This window comes from Opisthocomus hoazin, chromosome 5 (assembly GCF_030867145.1).
Source record: "Opisthocomus hoazin isolate bOpiHoa1 chromosome 5, bOpiHoa1.hap1, whole genome shotgun sequence".
Classification (NCBI taxonomy): domain Eukaryota; kingdom Metazoa; phylum Chordata; class Aves; order Opisthocomiformes; family Opisthocomidae; genus Opisthocomus; species Opisthocomus hoazin.
In genome coordinates, this window is record NC_134418.1 from 52,485,273 (window position 1) to 52,504,387 (window position 19,115).

Here is a 19,115-nt window from a genome sequence, read left to right on the forward strand (position 1 = left end):
ATAGGTGCGATTGGCCTTTTAGTAATGTACAATGTACAACTCCTAATTAGTTGTTTTTTGACAATACATCTTTTAATACCAATCTGTAAGTGTCTCAGAAGGAAAGTTTACATTTTGCTGCTGTTTTGTAACCTCAGGACAAAATCAAGAAACCATGAGCATATGCCCTTATTTGGGAAAAAATCTCCCTCTGTGATTTTTTAACATTTATTTACACTGAATGTACACTCTGTGGTGCTATATAACCACACAGTGAAAGGGATCACCATCATGGGAGTTGTCTTCTATGCCTGGCATGTTCCTGCTCTGCTCTCGAAGTCCAATTGTAGCAACTGCTGGAGATGTGAAAGGTCCACTGAGTCTAATATTCGCTGACCCAGGATGCTTGCTCTTTATGGGCTTGTATTTAGGGAGTGTGGCTTTGCATATATGGGTACCCTGACATCCAGGCAGCATAGAGCTGCACCTACATATCTCGGGATAGATAGTCGTCCTTCTTGGCTCCCCTTCTGCCATGCCTTTCTTCGCTTGTTTGATCTTAGGCTACAAACAAGCAAGATATGCCTAGTGAAAGCTCTCCCTTGATGTCATTTGAGTTACTTCTCAAAAAGTCCTTCTCCTTGGGCATATGTGTGCTTGTGCTGTCTATTTATTATGCCCCAGCAGCCATGGCATTGGTTTGGTGCCATGCCATGGGTGATGTTGGGGCATGTTTGGGCTCCAAGCCCCACATTTTTATTTCACGTGAGGCTCACAAGGGTGCTTTGGAAATTGTTCACTCAGTTGAGCTACATTTGGAAGAGGGATCAAGCAGGGGAAAAGAAGAAAACCACAGCAGAGGAAGACCTTTAGCTTGGGAAGCAAGGACGGCATCTTCAGTGAAGTAGACATGCAGCATCCTTTAATAGGTGTTGGATTCTTCAGGGGTAGGATTAATCTCATGTGACTTTAGGCACCAAAATGGGGATACTACTTGCTGTAGTTCCTGCTGTTCTCAGTGGGGAGAGAAAACTTAGCTGCCTGTTAGATTCTTGAAGTGAGGTGGGATGAAACTAGGTCAGAACTTTCCTAGCTCCCTCTGAAAGTCCCCACCAGGGATCTCAGGTAAAACCTATTGCACCATCAGCTCCCAAGCACACCTATCTCATGCCTTCTTCATTTCAAAGGTCCTCTGTCAGGGCTTAACCCTCCCTCTGCTGGTCACCAGGAGGCTTTTCTGGGAGCTTGGCACTGCTGTTTCTCTTATGCTGGAGCTTCATCAGACCATAAAGTCATTGGAGCAGGTGCTAAACCTACCTAAACCATGACGGCTCAGCTTAAATGGAAAGACACAGGCCGATCCTTGTCCCATGTGCCTGCCTTCCCACAGTTCCCACTCCTGTGCCCAATTTTCCCAGTTGACATCTCTGTCTCAAGAGACACTGTTGCTTTAACAGCTGTTTTGTTTCATTTAAACACCTACATCAGCTGCTGTCCAAAATGCAAACATTTCATTAGCACCTCATCTCCTTGGCTTCAGCCCACAGCACTCAGCCATAATGAAGTGCTGCACTCAGAAATATAATGCGGGGAGCACTTGATTAATGCACTGAGACAGGTGTGGGGAGTGACCCTCTGGGAAAAGCTACAGACTAAATTCATCTCGGATGTAATGCCAATGAAGACAGTCTACAAGCTTTATTCAGATACATGCTACGGACCTGACCCAAAGTCCTTGGAAACCTTTCTGGAGCTTTTGCGTCACACCCCAAAACCAAAACCAAAGTGATATGAAGTGAATAGTTTCAGGTCAGTCACTTCAAGAGGATGGATGGTCACCAGCACCATATCCATTGAGTAGGGAGTATACATTGTGCGGGAGGGGGCACATTAGGCCTAGTTGGTGTTCTCTCTCAGACTTTGCGTGCACACACATTAAAAAAAAAAAGGATTTGATAGAATAATTTTTCTGGGGAAGAATCTTTGTAGCAGATGTTTCACTGTAATACAAATATTTCAGCATCTGTTTCATGTTTTGACAAATAGTATTACCTTTCCATCCAGAGCCAGGAGCTGGATCCGTCGCAAAGACTCTTTCTACCGTTCAGATATTGATAAAAGTATCCAGGATGTTGTTTTAGCAGAGGTTTGAACACACCATTAGTAGCTGAGCTAAATGGAAGTAAGGCAGATTGTAGTCTGCGTGATAACATTGAAAGGGGAGAAAAATCCTCATTTTCTGCTTTCCATGCATAAAAGAGCTTTGCAGGAAAGCACAGTGTTGTCTAGAAACTGCATAGCAAAATACTCAAGCTTTTTGGTCACTGGGAAAGAATACTACCTCCTTTTTGCCTGTGAAGAGATAAGCTACCAAAGTAAACTACAGAATTTTATTAAGAGCTACAGAGATCAGACTTCAAGATTTTAAAACACAAAAAAACCCACACTTAAATGCTATGGATTTGTAGTATTTCTTCTTGAATATTACAGTCAACCAGCTTTTCACGTGCACGTTAAATGTGTTAAGATGATTTTTAGACTACTTAGGAAAATCAGTTTAATAATAAGTTTAAGAAATTGATTTATGGTTAATAAGTTCCACTTAACAGCAAATAAGAAGGAGATTCCAGTGCTGGGTTGTAAAGGCTTGACAGCAAGAAGATTTTTGCAGTAGCACTAGAAGACAGGATTTTCAGCCATTTCACTTTGCCTCAGTGGTAGAAGCATGAGTTACTCCATACTTTGGGAAACCAAGCTGTGAGGCTTTGTAGAAATGCTTCTGTTAATCAAGGGACCAGGACAGTAGCTGCCAGGGAGAGGAAGATCTGTTTAAGGTACAGGAGAGGCTTAGCACGAGAACACATGAGTTAATTGGTCATGAGTAGATGTAGGTTGGAGAGTAGGAACTTTGTATTGTCAGAGGAGCCCAATTCTGGCTCAGTCTTCCAGTAGGAACCATGGTGGTGTGAGTAGCCTTCTAACCTCAAGGACATGTAGGACGAAGATGCACATGTCAATGTCTCAGTGAAATGCCTTTGCTGGAATTAAAAGCACCAGCAGTGGCAGGTCTAGCTGTCTTTGCTTCTCATTGAACCTTGCTGTAATTTAAATTCTTTTGAAGGTCACCTGGACATAGCAATAAAATCAAATTCTGGTTTGATGTGATTATATTCTCCCATTGCACATTTGTATCTGACCACGACTGGTGAGGGAATCAGGGTGCCCCACACTCTGTGTGCCGGGTGTTGCCATTGTAACACTCCTGAAGGCTCTGCTGGAGAATGGGCCATGCCATATCTTTTTTTCACGTGTCACATTGTACAGGTGGGTTTTTAAACACTGTCAGGAGTAAGTACTGAAGTATTTCCATGAAAGTGAGCCCTTGGGGCAGCCTTTGGGCTTGCAACATGTTGAAATCCCGTGAGACCGTCCTTGCCTTGCAGAACAGAGGTCTGGGTTTGATGCCTAACGCATTCAGCATACAGAAAAGTATTAAGAACGGGAATTTCATCTAAGGGGAGGGTTGGTTTCTGCAGTCAGCATTAGCTGGCAGTGGAGGTGTTTCTTTGTCGGGCGGGCCTGCCTGGTGGCTAGACACTAACCAGCAGAAGAAAGTACGATCGAAATACCCGTTTGTGTTTTTTTCCTTTTGCTCTGCACAATCGGTTCTACTAGCTGGTACAGCTGGTCTTATTAAAAAACGTTAGCTGGAAGGTAGTTGAGTCAGCTTAGTAACTAAGTGGGGGGTTTAGGCTGAGCAAAATCTTCAGGTTGTGTAGGCTCTACTGCTGTAATTTTGCAATCATGAGGCCAGCATGGTTTCCTGTGATCCTGGATGCGCATCCAGATTAACCTGTGGGAAGTTCTCCATGGGAGAGCTCTTTATGGTAGCAGCCCAGGGCAGAAGGTGCACTGCAGGAGGGACTGCAGTTGTTACCACGGGCCGACTGCTTCCTGAATGGAGCAATTTGAAATGTAGTGTCTTAACTAAATCTCGGTAGTCATCTGCTGCTTCTCTGGATGAAGTGGTATAACTCAACTATCTTTGTGTCTTCATGACTGCCTGCCAGATGCTATATGGTGGGAAATGCTCTAAGGAGCATAGTTTTTGCAGATACTAAATACATTCCTTGGGTGCCCCAGCCCTACTCTTGAATTCTGGTGCTGCAGGTACCAGCAATCTGCTTCACAGATGGATTTTGCAATATGTTTTCCTGCATGTTTCCTTAACGATTTCCTCATCTCCCTTCCCCCCCCCCCCCTAATTCCTTCGTACTCCAAGTCCAGAGCTGGCTGATCATGGAAGCAGAAATGCGCTATTCCCAGCCTGCATTTAGAATGAAATCAGCATGTCCTCCCTCTCCTATCTGATGGGATAAATGATACCTAGGTCCATTGCAAGCTACCCCAGTGGGTGGGGAAATGAGATGCTGTCCTCTGCCTATAAACTGATGTGTGTGGGGGATGGGACTGAACGTATGTCAGAGGTCTCAATGATGCTTTAGGTTCACTAGAGCCCTTTCTCACTTAATCCCTCTCCCTTGTAGGCCATGGTGGAGACAGTGAACAACCTCCTGCAGCCACAGGCTCTGAATGCATGGAGGGACCTGAACACAAGCGAACAGCAGCGCGCAGCCACTAAGTTACTCGACACCGTGGAGGACAGTGCCTTCGTGCTGGCTGATAACCTGCTGAAGACAGACATCGTCCGGGAAAACACTGACAACATCCGTAAGGGACAGATACCATAAAGAGCAAGAGCAGCTGTAGGGAGAGTAAAGGCTGGGAAACCTGGCTTCGGTCTTAGCCCCTAGATTAACTGGAGGGCAATTTCTTAAATATGTCTCGGCCCTATGTCTGAAGGACTTATAAGTCTTTCCAAAAAAGCCTAAAGAAATAAGGCATATCTCTGCACTTGAAATCCCATGGAAAATGAGCACCTAACCTGCCTTTATTGCTTATGGCTTGGAGGACAAAATCTGCGCAAGAGCAGTGAGAGCACCGCTTCACAGGGAGATTGTTCGTCGTAATGCAATTGTGTTTCATTTCGTACAAATTTGTGTCTTTATTTGGCTGATTGTTGATTTTAATTAAAAAACAAGCATGATGGAAAGTACCAGCACTCCCACTGTGCATATGTAAAATGAGAACTACTCTTTCTGTTTCTATGAATACAGATCCCAAGCACTGATAACATTTACAGAAAGTACCAATCGCCAGTGGCAAAGAACTAGCATTTTCAGATTTTCATTTTAACTGTTGTCCTTAATATCCTGAGGTTCTTGTTTACAAGAACCGGTTGTCTTTTGTCTTCCACAGAGAGTAAAATTTATTTGCCTTTTTTTTTTTTAATGAAATTTAAAATTTCTTCAGGGCAAAGGTTTAAAAAGAAATATGAGCTAAAACAGTCTAGCATGAAACATTTCAAGTTGATTCATCTGCTCTTAGATGGTCAGAACACCATTTTGTAGCTTTGAAGTATCTAGTCGAAGATTATTTCGGTAGAGAGTTTTCTTAGTGTCGGTGTCTCTTGCAAACAGAGCTGGAAGTTGCAAGACTAAGCACAGATGGGAATCTGGAAGATCTGAAGTTTCCCCAGAACATGGGCCACGGGAGCGCTATTCAGCTGTCAGCAAATACCTTGAAACAAAATGGTCGAAACGGTAGGTCCAGCTCCTCCAGCCATCCCAGCCTCATGAATCAATTGTGCTGTTGTTTTGTGTTTAACCAGTTGTAAGTATAGTATTAATCATAGAATCATACAATGGTTTAGATTGGAAGGGACCTTAAAGATCACTAGTTCCAATCCTCCTGCCATGGGCAGGGACACCTTCCACTAGTCCACATTCCTCAAAGCCTCATCCAACCTGACCTTGAATACTTCCAGGGAGTAGGCATCCACAACTTCTCTGGCCAACCTGTTCCAGTGCCTCACCACACTCATAGTAAAGAATTTCTTTCTTACATCTAATCTAAATCTACCCTTTTTCAGTTTAAAGCCATTACCCCTTGTCCTATCAAATCCTATCATCTCGTTTCTATATTAATATTTAAGTTAATGGTAGCATCAGTTGCTCATGCCCTTCACCGCAAGCTGAGTTGGCTGACTAGGAATGTATTATGTTGCTAAGTGATTCACAGCCTTCAAAAGTATTACATGCTGGTAAAAATGCATCAGATCCTTAAATGATGTGGTTGTTGGGGAACAGCACTGAGTCCAGAGAAGTGCTTTTAACTGCTGTTGTCTGCAGTAGGAGGCATCAGATGGGATAAGAGGCTTGTTTGAGTGAACTGCTTCACAGTGGGGCACTATATAAATATCTGAAAAGGGACAGGGGAGAAACAATAGTAGCAAATAGTAATAATGAGCCAACATGGCAGAAGAGGTTGATTGACTGTTACGAGTCTAAATCTTCAGTGTCTTTCTCGCTGAAGCTTATGAACCTTCTGATACAGCATAAATTAAAGATGATGTTATATGTGAATGGTCTTCATGCTGCCAAGCCATTTATTTCTAGACCAGGAACCTGAGCAGACACGTCTGTTGATCTCTACAGCCCTGCTATAGACCGACGTCAAACTCCCAGACTTTCTATTAATGGGCCTATCATACCCTTATTTCTCAGTTCCTGTAAAATTGAACCTGTGTGCAGGAGGAAGGCACTCCAGTACGGGCGTTGATCGTTGCATGCAAAACATGGAGTGATAGGACAGTATTACAGCCAGACCAGATGTGTTAAAACTGCCAAAAATTTTCTGACAACTGTTGAGAGAAAAGTTTGGTCTGATGGTTCAGAAAGAAAGCTTTACCATTGGCTTTCTTGATGGAGTTTGGTACCTTTGCATGTAGGATTTGAAGAGAAGTATTTCTTTTAGAGACAGTGTAAAACCCGAGATCCATAGCAAAACTCCAGTGGGGCAGGAGTTCTGCCCAGCTAGCAGGCTTTGGAGATTAGTAGGCAAAGAGAAACTGGGTTAGCAGCAAGAAAGGGAAAGTCTGTGTTTCTAAGTGTGGTATCACTGGAGTTCTGGTCAAATCAGAAGAGCCCCACCAGTTTGCACCAGCTTGGCACCTGCCCAGAGGTCACCAAAGAGCTAGAAATAATCATAGAATAATTTAGATTGGGAGGGACTTTTGGAGTCACCAGTGCTTCACCTTCCTCAGAGGCTGAGGTGATTCTTATAGAGACAAAAAAATGCCTCCCCACAACTAATAGGTACAAGGGCAAACTAATGACATTCAATTTTTATTTCTAGCCTGTGAAATAATGTGAAAAACAGAAGGCAAATACAATGCTTTCAGTTAAAATCACTTGGCTGGTAGCCTGGGTTTTCTGCAGGCTCCCTAATGGTGTTTTTTTGTGGAACAGGGGATCTCTGATTGGCAAATTAAGAAAAGAAAGATATTTTAAAATGAAATCTCTGCAATTTTGTTTTACCCTTCATGTAAGATTGGAATTGTGTTGGAAAGTTTTGGATTCCTTCTCCCAGATTTGTCCCCACACTTTTCTGAGCTAGTCGTAATTTATTAATGGACTAAATTATAGTTTTATACTGCATCTGTGCAACAGGCCAGAATGAAACATGTTTCCCAAGCATAGCCTGGAGAATAAAGTGTTATGTCAGGTGGGAAATGGGCCACCTGGCCTCTTTTCTCTGGAGCCAGTACACCCACCCACTGACGCTAGAAATAAGCCCACCTTTTCTGATGGTCTTCTGCTGATCTGTTTGCTTATAGAAGTTTGTTTTGCGAGAGGCAGCTCTGCCCTTCTTATCCATGGACTGCTTGTTGCACCTTGTGGTGCTCATTGGGATTGGCAGGACCACATCTTGGTCCTTTCACATTTTCTCAGAGGAGTTTTAAAGTTGGCTCAGAGAAGAGATTTGTTATCTGAAAAAAACCCGTGCTGCGCTGACCTGGATATTTAACCTCTTACTGCTCTTCTAGGTGAAATCAGGGTGGCTTTTGTGCTGTACAACAACTTGGGCACCTATCTCTCCACGGAGAATGCCAGCATGAAGTTGGGAACAGAAGCAATGTCGACTAATCACTCTGTCATTGTCAACTCCCCTGTCATCACAGCAGCAATAAACAAAGAGTTCAGCAATAAGGTTTACCTAGCTGATCCTGTGGTGTTTACTGTCAAGCACATCAAGGTGAGTAAGTTCGAAAAGCAGTGGTTTTTTTTTCAATTTCTAAAGCAAAGTGATACAAAAGTTGGCTGATGTGAGGCCCCCAGCAGTCTTTGATTAGATTTTGAATTATACATTTGTTCCTTTGCACATTTGTGTTATTTATGGAGAGTGTCTTTTTTACATTGCATTAATAAAAGCAAAGAAAGAGCTTTCCTTTGAGCTGATGCTTATTGCTCAGTTGCTGACACACGTCATTCTGTAATTAAAAACTACCAATATATTAGAATAGACCATAATATTATTTTATCATGGTGGCAGGGGATATTAGAGCAAAGTGGAATTACCGTGAAAGAGGACAGCTACTCCTCCTGTTAGGCAAGCACAATCATTGCAAAAGTTGATTGCTTAAAGCAATTAATTTCTCTGCTCTGCAATGCAAATGAAGCAATCCGGTTTTGAAAAGCTGGATTTCGTCTATGGTTGAAATTAATCAAGAACAAAGAACTAAGTTTTCATTAGCAACAAGAGCAGCAACAATCTAACTTTCTCTGGTATCGACAGGTAATACTTGACGTATAAACCACTGCTGATTGTTTGTCCAAAATTAAAGGTGAGAGTTACAAATCGCCTCCGGAAAAAAAAAAAAAAAGCATTTAGAAATCTCTGAAACCGATCATTTTTATTGCATTTGTTCATTTCTTCCCTGCAGCAGTCAGAAGAAAATTTCAATCCGAACTGTTCATTTTGGAGCTATACAAAGCGTACAATGACAGGGTATTGGTCCACCCAGGGATGTCGCCTCCTGACAACTAACAAGACACACACCACGTGCTCCTGCAATCACCTAACCAACTTTGCAGTCCTGATGGCACACGTGGAGGTTAAGGTAGGCGTTGTAGATTCACAGGCTACCAATACAATGGGCAGGAAAAGTGGCCAATGTAACACCGTTTTGTTACTGCAAATGGAGCTGAGCAGGGAAATTTCTGTGTGATGGTAACTCTAATGGTAGAAACCATCTGGTGTAAATCTTCTTTCTGCTGTGTGGTGAAACAGGAGATAGTCACACCAATTCAAAGCCTGTCTTGAGCTCCTGGCATGGGCAGCTCTGAGCTGAGGGTCGTGAGTGAACTGAATTAGCTGTTACCACATCCTTTCCTTACTGGTGCAAAACATCACTTAGCTGGGTCTTTGCTGGTAGGGTCCTCACTGTGCCCCCAGGGAATAGCAAGCACCCTGGGTGGTGGGACAGAAGCATGCAGAGCCTGCCTCATGGGGTGGAAGTTGTGTACTCTGCTTGTAGCAGCCGCAGATACACTGCCGCGCATATTTGTGTGAGGTGTGTGTGGAGCCAAAAGTATCTTCCAGCCTCCAACTAGGGGAAGAAGATACATTCTTTGTGTCTCACTGTGTCTTCCCTACACATAAAAGGTAAGCTCCTTACACCATCCTGCATAGACTCAACATCTACCCAAGCCAGTACGTGGTCAGCTAGTTCCCTTGCCTGCATTTAGATCCATGGTATAATTCTGGCCTCGCACATGACTGTCCCCAGTGGAGCTAAAGAAGGTACTCCTGAAAGTAGATGTTCCTCATGGTAACAGTTGCTTGGGGAGTGAAGTGCACATTTGGGATTTTATTCAAGAGCGGGAGAATGGTTGAGATGGTCCTCCATTTCCTGAGCTGTCTTGGCTGTCTTTAGTCGAGAACAGTCTCAGCTGGTGTAGAAAGGAGAAGTCCCTGATGCCCAAAGTATTTTGGCCTAGTGATTTCTGTGTTGCAGAAAGAAACTGCAGCAGAATCCACAGCTCGGAGCTAGATACGGATCTGGCGTCTTCCATGAAGGCAGAACATTTCAGAGCCACTTCCATGGCTGCATAACCACAAAAGCTATTATGGTTTTAAAAGATCTTTTCTCAAATCGTCTTCCAGTGTCACTCCTTTGTATATTTTTGTTTCACTTCGTAATCTGAAGAGGAATGTGAAGAGCTGCAATAAAAATATATATTAAAGCACCATCATGCATGACCAAAGCTCTGCAGAAAAAGAAATGGGAGCCTGGAAGCACATTTGCCAGAACAGCTGGGTCCAGCTGAGAGAGGCAGGATAGATCTGCTGCTGCTGCAGGATGATATAGCCATTGTATTCTGCAGGAGTCACTACTGGTTCAGGAGACATGTCATTAAATGGCTGTGGCATTATCCTGGGAGAAGTCTGAAGGAATGGCCTATTCAGAGCACATGTTTACAGGTTAATGGCATTCTGCAGTCCAAGTCTGGTTTTGCCAGTTTCCTACAACTGCTTGAATTTTGAAAAGAAATGTGTGTTTGGCTCAGTACCACCTGCCTGGAGTTAACAGATACACCTGAATCACTGAAGTCAGAGGTTGCACCTGTGAAATGCGGATAGCTTTCCACTCCACTGATGTGAATGAGGGCGATCCCTGCTGCATGGTGCAGATACAGGCTAGTGCTGAACAAGTCTCTTCTCAAACTGCAAGCAGGTTGACCTTGTCTGCATGGCATTTCACCCAAACCTCATTAGACTAGTAGCACTGGTGTTATCTTATCTTGCAGAGATAGTGTGAGACCCTTGCTTGCCCACCCTCAGCCAACAGGTTGGAAAGAGCTACAGCTGGAAGCTTCCCAAGTGCCAAGCCAGTGTGCTGTTAGCTAGTGGATGTTTCTGGGTGTTAACGAGCGTGCTCAAGACTTTCAGGTCATGTTTTGTCATTTGGCTGCAGTGAAAGTATCATTGCTGTGAGAGCCGCATTGGTTCCACTTTGTTGACTCTGATGCAACCAAACAACTTCCTGACGTGTCTGCTGTAGCAATCATCTCAGTCTGAGGGCGAAGGCAGGTGCCTGCAAACACATCTGCAACTCTACTTTCCAGCTGCTTGTCACCTTGCTCTTCCTGGCGGCACCATCCTGCTCCGGTCTGCTGGTGGAGCCATGTGGTTCTTGGCAGATCTGGGAGGTTGCTTGTATGACGTTCCTTATGCTGTTGCAGTGAGTTGATGGGCAGCAGAATACCTGCTGGTTTGGGAAGGTGCAGGTTTAAAAATAGTGGGGGTTGTCATTCATTGACTCACATTCATCTCTCATAGGCGTGCTTTCTGAGCCATTTTGTTGTCTCTTGTCTTATACAAAAAGGCATTCCTTGCCTTCAGAGACCTTTTAGTCTTCTTTCTTCTTGGAGGTGGAATGATTCTTGAGGAAAGTATGTTGCGTGCTTGTGGAGGACCTGTTACAGCAGTGTTCTGGGCAGTGACTAGGATCCCTAAAGAGGTCTGTCATAGACACAATAATTAATAATATCCTCGGAGTTTTGCAACAGAAATAATTTTCTCATGTAATTGAGATTTGTGGCTTACTGAATTCAGTTCGTCAGATTTTTGGATCTGTAGGAAGTGTCCTTTGGTGTAATGAGTATCCACGGCATGCTACCTGAGACTCAACACTGGGCATCATGGGGTGCGAACATTGGAATCCTGCTCCATAATCAAAAGCCAGCACCAATTTGACAACTGTCGCTTCTGCTTATGAATGATCTCCTTCCCTGTCAACACGGCAAAAAAGCATGTTCTCCGGAGGAGACCGCGATGGCTGCTCTGCGAGTTATGGGCTGGGGTTTAATTATTAGCAAAGCGTATGTGGCAAGGCGGAGCTGGAAGGTAGCGCCACTGAGGAGGTGAGTGATGGCTGTCTGGCTCTCTATCATGAAACAGCAATATATCTTTGTCCAAAGGGGCAGAAAATGACATTGGCTGACCACAGCGGCAGGGATTTATTGATGTGCTTCGAGAGTAGAAGTTGCTGGGATCAATTCCAGTCTTAATAGGACAGAACTTGATTAAGAGGAGGAGATTTTAATCTGAAGATTAATTGGGCCCAGAGTTCCTTGTTCACCCATATATTTCAGTGGGGTAAATAACGGTGCCCAGGACCAAGCTCCTGCTGTGCAGGATACATAGCTGCTGGGAAGACTGATGGACCTGCACCCACATGTACCAGTCCAGCTGCTGCCACATAGGAAGAGCACAGCAGGACCGTAATGACCTGTGAGCTGGACCTTGCTCATGCATCCTCCTGGCAAGGGGTGACTGTACAGACGTGCAGCGCTCATTGTCCTTTCAGACAGTTTACCAGGAAAAATGAGAACCTCCCTTTGGAGGAAGATTTTAAGACTTGGAAACAAATCACTGTTTTCATCAGCGAAGAACTTCATTTGGCCTATGTTATGGGAAAATTATTACAGTGTCATAGCTATTTTGTTAAATTGTGAGATACGTTTAACACAGGTGAGATCTATGTTAAATATCTACCTATTTGAATCAGTAGGATATTTGTTATAACCCTTAAATGCTATAAAAATGCTATATGGTGGTTCCCATGCCATGAGACAAAGCCCATAGTTAACTAAGCCATTCTACCTGTGTAATTGTTGCAGAATTACTCAAAAATTACAAGCTGTTTTTCTTACAAGCTTGTGCTTTTCATCATATTAATTATAGTAGATGCATCTTCAATGTACCATGGGAAAAATATGCAGCCAGAAAGCAAGTTCAGAGCTGGTGGGAAAATGCAATTAAAAAAAACACCCAAAACAGAATAAGCAAAGGTACCTCAGGGTAGATAAATGTTACGTATCAGTATGTAGTGAATGCCAGAGCTTACTCTTCTTCTAAAAATAAATAAATAAATAAAACAAGAGAGAAAGAGGGGATAGAAGAAAGGTATTATAACTGTAGCAATTAATCAGAAGCTTTCAGATGTTATTTTATACCACAAACACATTACACCATACTAATTATTTGGGGAATGGAAGCGTAAGGTGAGCTAAGGAGAGAAAGGAATAAAAATATATGAAGTCTAAATGGAATTCAGTGTCCATTGCCTAAAGCAATACAGCCATTTCGGATATAAAGAGCAAGCTGAAGTTATTGCAGTGCTGGCTTATCCATATATTAGCACTTGTGGGATTGAACAGCAGTGAATGAAAGCAGAAGTGGGTGCAGGATTGCAAAGAAACCCTAACTACAGATATAAATTACTGAAACTGCAATGTAATGAATTTTGCAAGACAAATTGTTTTGTACCATCAAAGGGGTTAGTTCTCAAAAAAACAGATACATTGCACATTATGAAAAGTAACTTATTCTAATCTATTATTAAATAAGAACTGTTTTAATTAATCAGAAACATTATTAAATGTGCTTGTCTTCAATCAGATTTTAAAATTCAAAATACAGCGGTATTTGAGCTCGTGTTAGGAACAGATATCTGTGACTTCGATGAACTCCAAGAATAAGGAATTGTAAACAGCACGTTTGGTTATAACTTAGGTCAAATATACCTACTAGGTCAAGTAATCTATGCCTGCAGGATCAATTCAGAGTTGTACCTGGTAGCAGTCCTTGAGCTTTCTGTCTAGGTAGGCAGTAAGTCACTTCAGGGAGTTTGCTGAGTTCCCCACCCTCAGTTTGACACATGGTATTTTTGGTTGAGCCCTAGTTGTGTCTTACTGTTTCTAGTTCTGCCAGGTTGGACATCTCGCTGGTCCTTGTCTGTGCGTTGACCGAAGCATTGACCCAGGTATTCTCAGGTAGCCACTTTTGGGTGACCAACCTGAAAACATCTAGAGCCTGGCTTCAGAAGGACATACTCCGAGCCCTTGAATTTGCAGTTTCTTAGCTCAGTGCATACAGGTGTCAGAAATTTGAGCACACGGCAGCTTATTAGGCATGGCTTGCTTTCCCCCTAGTCCAATGGGTACATATTTGCTTAGCATCACCCTTGTCAACTCTCTGATCTGCGAGCCTGGGCGAGCTGTACAGTAAGGAGCTGTGCCACAGAGCATGGGCGGCAGCCTGACCCTGCAGGGTTTCCTGATCCTCTGTCCTAAAATGCACAATTCAAGTAGCTTCTGTTGGCAAACACTAAGCCTTGCCCTATTTCTTGCTACCATCTTCCCTTCTGGATGAGAGCAGTGTGAATGGGAGGACCAAAGTGAAGGTAGTGGCCATGGTGTGATGGAGCCATGTCCCAGCTGTCTCCTGGCACTGGGCTGGGTAAGACCATCAGTATGACAGCAGAAGCTGACGGTGCTGCGACCAGATTTTTTCCAGCAACTCAAATTAACAAGCCAGCAGCTTGGCTGGGTAGATGTCTACACTGAGTTTGGCACAGCTACCGTAGCTGATTTATCGTGTTGGAGACGCTTAGGAGTAACTAGAGCTGCGCCGCTTTACTAAATCCATCCAGCGCAGGAGGGCAGGAGAATGGATGCAATTATTGTCCCAAGCCTGTCCCCCTCTCCACAACTGAATCTCACCTCAGCTGCATCTCGGTTGCAGTGGTGTTGGTGAGTACGATAGAAACACTGGTCTCTTGCTACACGCCCTGTCCCTGGTAGCATTTGTACCACATGTCAAGGTGAGGTCTGTGCCCATTTCTCTGTGCATACCTGCCCTCGTATTGCTTTATTCTGACCATGCGGGTTTCTGCGCCTTGCACTGGTGGCTGCTTCTGGCAGTCACTGGAAGGCTGTTGCATTTTGGGGAGAAGTTTGTGGGAAAGGGTTCGGCAGGGAGGCCTTCATCTTGCCGAGGAAGCAGCAAGATGGTCTGTATGGCCCATGCAGAATATGAAAGCAGTTTTGAGGACTAAGGCAAGGAGAGGAAAGGTAGCTAAACCACCTTGTAGGAATGCTCAGGGATCTGAGCCTTATTTTAAATGGCAGTAGTCAGAAGACAGTGGTGTTGCACTGGGGCGTCAGGTGGGAATTAAGCTCCCTTTATACCCGAGTTAGGACCTGATGATGCCCATGACAGCATCACCTTTGCAGAGTACATAGTGTATAGGTACCAGGTCTGTGGGTGCTGTGTCCGCTGTAGAGCAGAGCTGCCTGCCTTCCTCAGTGCATCCTTGGGGAAGAGGGAGAGGATGGGTGCTAAAGCAGTGGGATCGCTTGAGCATGTATCCGTCTTGGCCACAGAGAGGGGAAAGCCCTCAAGAAACCTCTTGTGCCTGCATAGCCACGCTTGGAGATGCTATTAGCCAGCCCAGGCACGCTGTGGGTGCCCTTGCGGTTCCCTCCTGGTCCATGTACCCCAGCTGATGGTTTTGGCACATATACAAAACCATTTGCTGCTTAAGTAGCCCTTTGCACATACCCAGGAAGCATTACAGCCAGGTCATTGCATCTCTCTCAACACCAGCAATGGGGGGAAAAAGGGCAGAGGGGAGCCTACGTGGCCCCATATAGCTACAAATCCAAGGAGCAGCATCAGCAAGGCACAGGAGTTCAAACCTGTCCAGCCTGGGTCTCTGCCCAGCCCAGCACACTGCCAGCTCCCACCGGGCACCAAGCGGTCATATCCAAGCTAGTTGTTGACACTGTATTTTTATTTACTGCTTGCTTATTCCTTCACCCCCAAACATATTACTCTTTCAATTCCTGGAGGGACAGATTAGGCAAAGGAATGTGTCCTTTGCTGCTGGCAGCTCAGTTTGGTGGCTGTTTTTTTCTACTGATGTTTTTAATAAGGGAGGAAATGGCTGTTCATCTTGGAGAGAGCCATTCTGTCATAAGCTAACATTCCCTGGGATTTGTTTTTATTAGCTCAGCTCTGGTGTACAGGCACTGCCAGAGCTGCTCATTTATTTTCTCAGCCTGGATACTGTCTGGGCCACATGTTCACCCTGCTATGGTTGCTACCAGGACTCCGGTAACTCCTTCTACACAGGTTTCCACCAGCGCTCTCCTCCTGCCACTCTTGGCCCTACCAGAGCAAAAGCAGGGCTTTATTCCAAAGCCAGGGAAATCTTCTTTCAGTGGGCTTTGGGTCAGGCTCATGCCTAAATCATAAATGTAAAATGTAATATAGAAATAATATAGAAGCCCTTTCACTGAAGTGAATTGTTATATTTCAGTTACTCAAGAAGTCATTCCTGTACTGAAAACAATCTGCATGTCAGCTTACCTGTAAAGCAGGCATAGCTTAGTGGTAACAAAAGTCAGTGGCTTACATGCTGGGCCATGTAGCACCGGTCTTGACAGCCGTGGTGCATTTGCGCAAGGAGGTGTTTGATTGATGCTGTCAGGAGATTGTCTCTTGGACTGATGTCTGGTGTCTCCCATGGGCTCTTCCAATTGCCCAGGTCTTTGGGGAGATTATTGAGAAGCAGGAGTTGACTGTTACCAATATGCTGGTGGTTTCAGATGTATTTTGCATGCCTTAGGGATGCTAGGGCTTGTGGGGTGCTGGAAGGAGGTCGTTAGCACATACATCAAAGTTGTTTTATCTTCAGTCAGGGAGTCCTTGAACAGTGCTGAACAGGGCAAAGAGAAGATTTGCTCCTCTTGCATATCTCTGCGGTTGAGGGACCAGGCTTGGAGGCTGTGGCCCAGGTACAAAATCTTGGTGTGCTATTTATCATACTTAACACTGGAACACCATATACCAACTGTGTAAACCAGGTACATTGATCCTTTATTTGTCACATAGCAATCAGGCAATGGCAAGGATAAGCTCATGGCATGGAGTGATTACCACGATTCCTCCTTCTCTCACATTATTCTGCTTTGTCGCCTGTGGCAGCACAGTGTTTTACAAGTTTCAGTCTCCAGCAAAAGGCAAATTCCTTTTGGTTGGACTTGGTGGTGTAAAAAGCTCTGGATATGCCTGGCCTCGGGGCAGTTGGGACTGCCATGGGAAGGATGCAAGTGCAAGTGGTAACAGCTCTTCCCTGACCCATCACCTCTGCCATGGCACCTGCAACTGGGGTTCCCAGACAGGACAGAGTGCACCCAGCCTTTGAAATCCAGCTCACTTTTCTTGGACTTTACTAGAAAAGCTACAAATTCATATTTTTCCCTTGAGGTGTTTTTAAATTGCTCTTGTTCCTGGTTTATTGTTATTATTCCTTTTAGTCTGTTCTTTTGTGAGTTTGTTGAGTTTGGGGAGGGAGGTTGTAATTACAGAGAAGTTGTTTTTATGGTTGTTTCCCAGCGCTCCAGGGACGGGTGTTCTGTACATAAAAACAGCATTATCATTACGATTAATATTAAAAAGAAGAATAGTAAGAGTAATAATAATAATAATACAGCAATGGAGTCTGTGTTTCTTGCTAAGCATGGTGAGCTTCATGGGCATGTGGCTGTTCCCTGAGGAAGACCATGAACCTCGATGGCAGGATCCCTCTCCAGAAGCAAAAACACCCGTAATTGCTGCATTATGTCTTAAAGTTAGCAAACTTATGGTTTCATGATAGAGGTACAGGAGCTGAGACCTGTGAGATTCATCTCAGGTATGGGAAAAAGCCCTTGGAGAGCTTTCCCTGTGCCAGGCTAACTTTGTCTTGGGGTAGATGAATCTGTGCTGTTGGCCGCACCTGAATGGGGTGGATGCATCTGTCCAAAGTCTGCCTGGCTTCTTTCTCCTTGCAACTGCCCTCAGTAGCTGCCTTGCCCCACTTGCCCAGCCCAAGAGCTCTTGGTCACCAGCCTGGCAGCGCGATCTAATCAAGTGAGCTGGCGGGCGTGGTTCAGGGAGATGTTCTCCTGCCATTCCCCAGCAGCCACAGGTGAAAGAAAGGATGATTTGCAAAGTGCAAGGTTTGCATTAACATTTTTTTGCACTGAGTTAAGAGGGATGGATGAGCTGGAGTGGCACTGAGATAAAGCAATGCATGGCAGCCAGGAAAATGACGTGCACTTCATCTTCTCAGTTTTCTGGGTGCTGCTGGAGGAGCTGGCTGGAATAGGCAATTCTGTCGTGATCTACAGTAAGCGTACAATGATTACTTGCCTCTCTGTTGGACTTGTGACCCCTAGTTCCTTAGATATTGGAAGCACTCAGGAAGAGCTGCAAGAGTGTTTTGGGAGAGGAGCCCTCATCTCCCCACAGTTAACTCTCCCTGGAGAGAAAAAATCCAGCACAGAAGAGATGTAGAGGAAAGTTACTCCCCATCTTGCATTATCATTTGATGCCTATCACTTACGCTGATAAAGTCAAAGAGCTGAAAGGTTTGAGTTGTTTCTCACGGGTGCTGACGTAGCAGAGTGTATATCAGGAAAGGCCTGACATTTGATGTGGCTTTATCATTGGCCAGCAGGCAAAGAAAATGGATAAATTAATCACCTTTTCCCTCCATCTATCATAAGCTTTTATCCCACAGGGAGGAAAATGTTTCCAGTTTGTCCTGGCTTTTTGAAGTGTGACACTATTGTATTTGCCAGACTACATAATGCCTAAGTCATCAAAATGCTAGAAGTGGAGGGGAATGTGAGTACTACTTATAACACAGCCTAGTGGACCACAAAGCTGGGTTTCAAGCCTCTGGTCTTTTTGAAAAGCCCCCAGAGGTTTCCAGCCAATCTTTCCCTCAGCTCATTGACTGTAACCACTTAACCCTGAGCAGCCGTCTCATGACTCACCATGTATTTCTTATTTACATTTTAGTAAGTAATGATATCTCTAATTTCACAGCATCTGGTGGAAACTTGAGGAGTTACGGGCTAGTTTTACAGCCTTAATAAGGAGTAAGGTGATGGGATATCTTCAGTGTCAGGGTCCCCGCACCCCCCTATTCTTTCTGGGAGGGATATGCAGTGTAAGCCCAGGAGCAGTCTGGCCTCCTTGTATCAGCAGAGCCAAGGAGCACCTATGCTGCCCCTCACAAAACTTTGTTGCTGGGCTACCTAACCTTGCCACTGCAATGGCCATGTTTGCGTGGCTTTGGGGTAAAACCATGTTCCAAGTTCGTCACAGAGAATCACTCCCTTTGCAGGGTGTCTTGAAATCACTGTTCTGTTACAGTTTAAAAGCAAGTTCATGTTAAAATGTCTTTTTCTGGGTAGCGTTCCAGGGATCGGCCTACTTCCCAGGAGTTTTAAAATGTAGCTCCAGGCTTGGAAAAGAAAAATCAAACTTTCTTTCTCCATCCCTGGTGGATAAAAAAAAAAACCCAAACAAGATATTTAAGCGATCTCTTT

General features: G+C 44.4%; 1 protein-coding gene across 17 annotated transcripts in view; it reads left to right on the top strand.

Moving 5' to 3' along the window:
- The window catches only part of ADGRL3 (adhesion G protein-coupled receptor L3), a 522,074-nt gene that overhangs the window by 434,703 nt on the left and 68,256 nt on the right, over nt 1–19,115 (top strand). For 16 of the 17 annotated variants that reach the window (XM_075421264.1, XM_075421268.1, XM_075421251.1 and 13 more), the window contains 4 exons: nt 4,527–4,710; nt 5,520–5,642; nt 7,928–8,136; nt 8,825–9,001. In XM_075421264.1, the coding sequence (XP_075277379.1) occupies nt 4,527–4,710; nt 5,520–5,642; nt 7,928–8,136; nt 8,825–9,001 (693 nt within the window). The remainder of the gene's footprint in view (nt 1–4,526; nt 4,711–5,519; nt 5,643–7,927; nt 8,137–8,824; nt 9,002–19,115) is intronic. The other variant, XM_075421254.1, reaches the window with a different exon arrangement.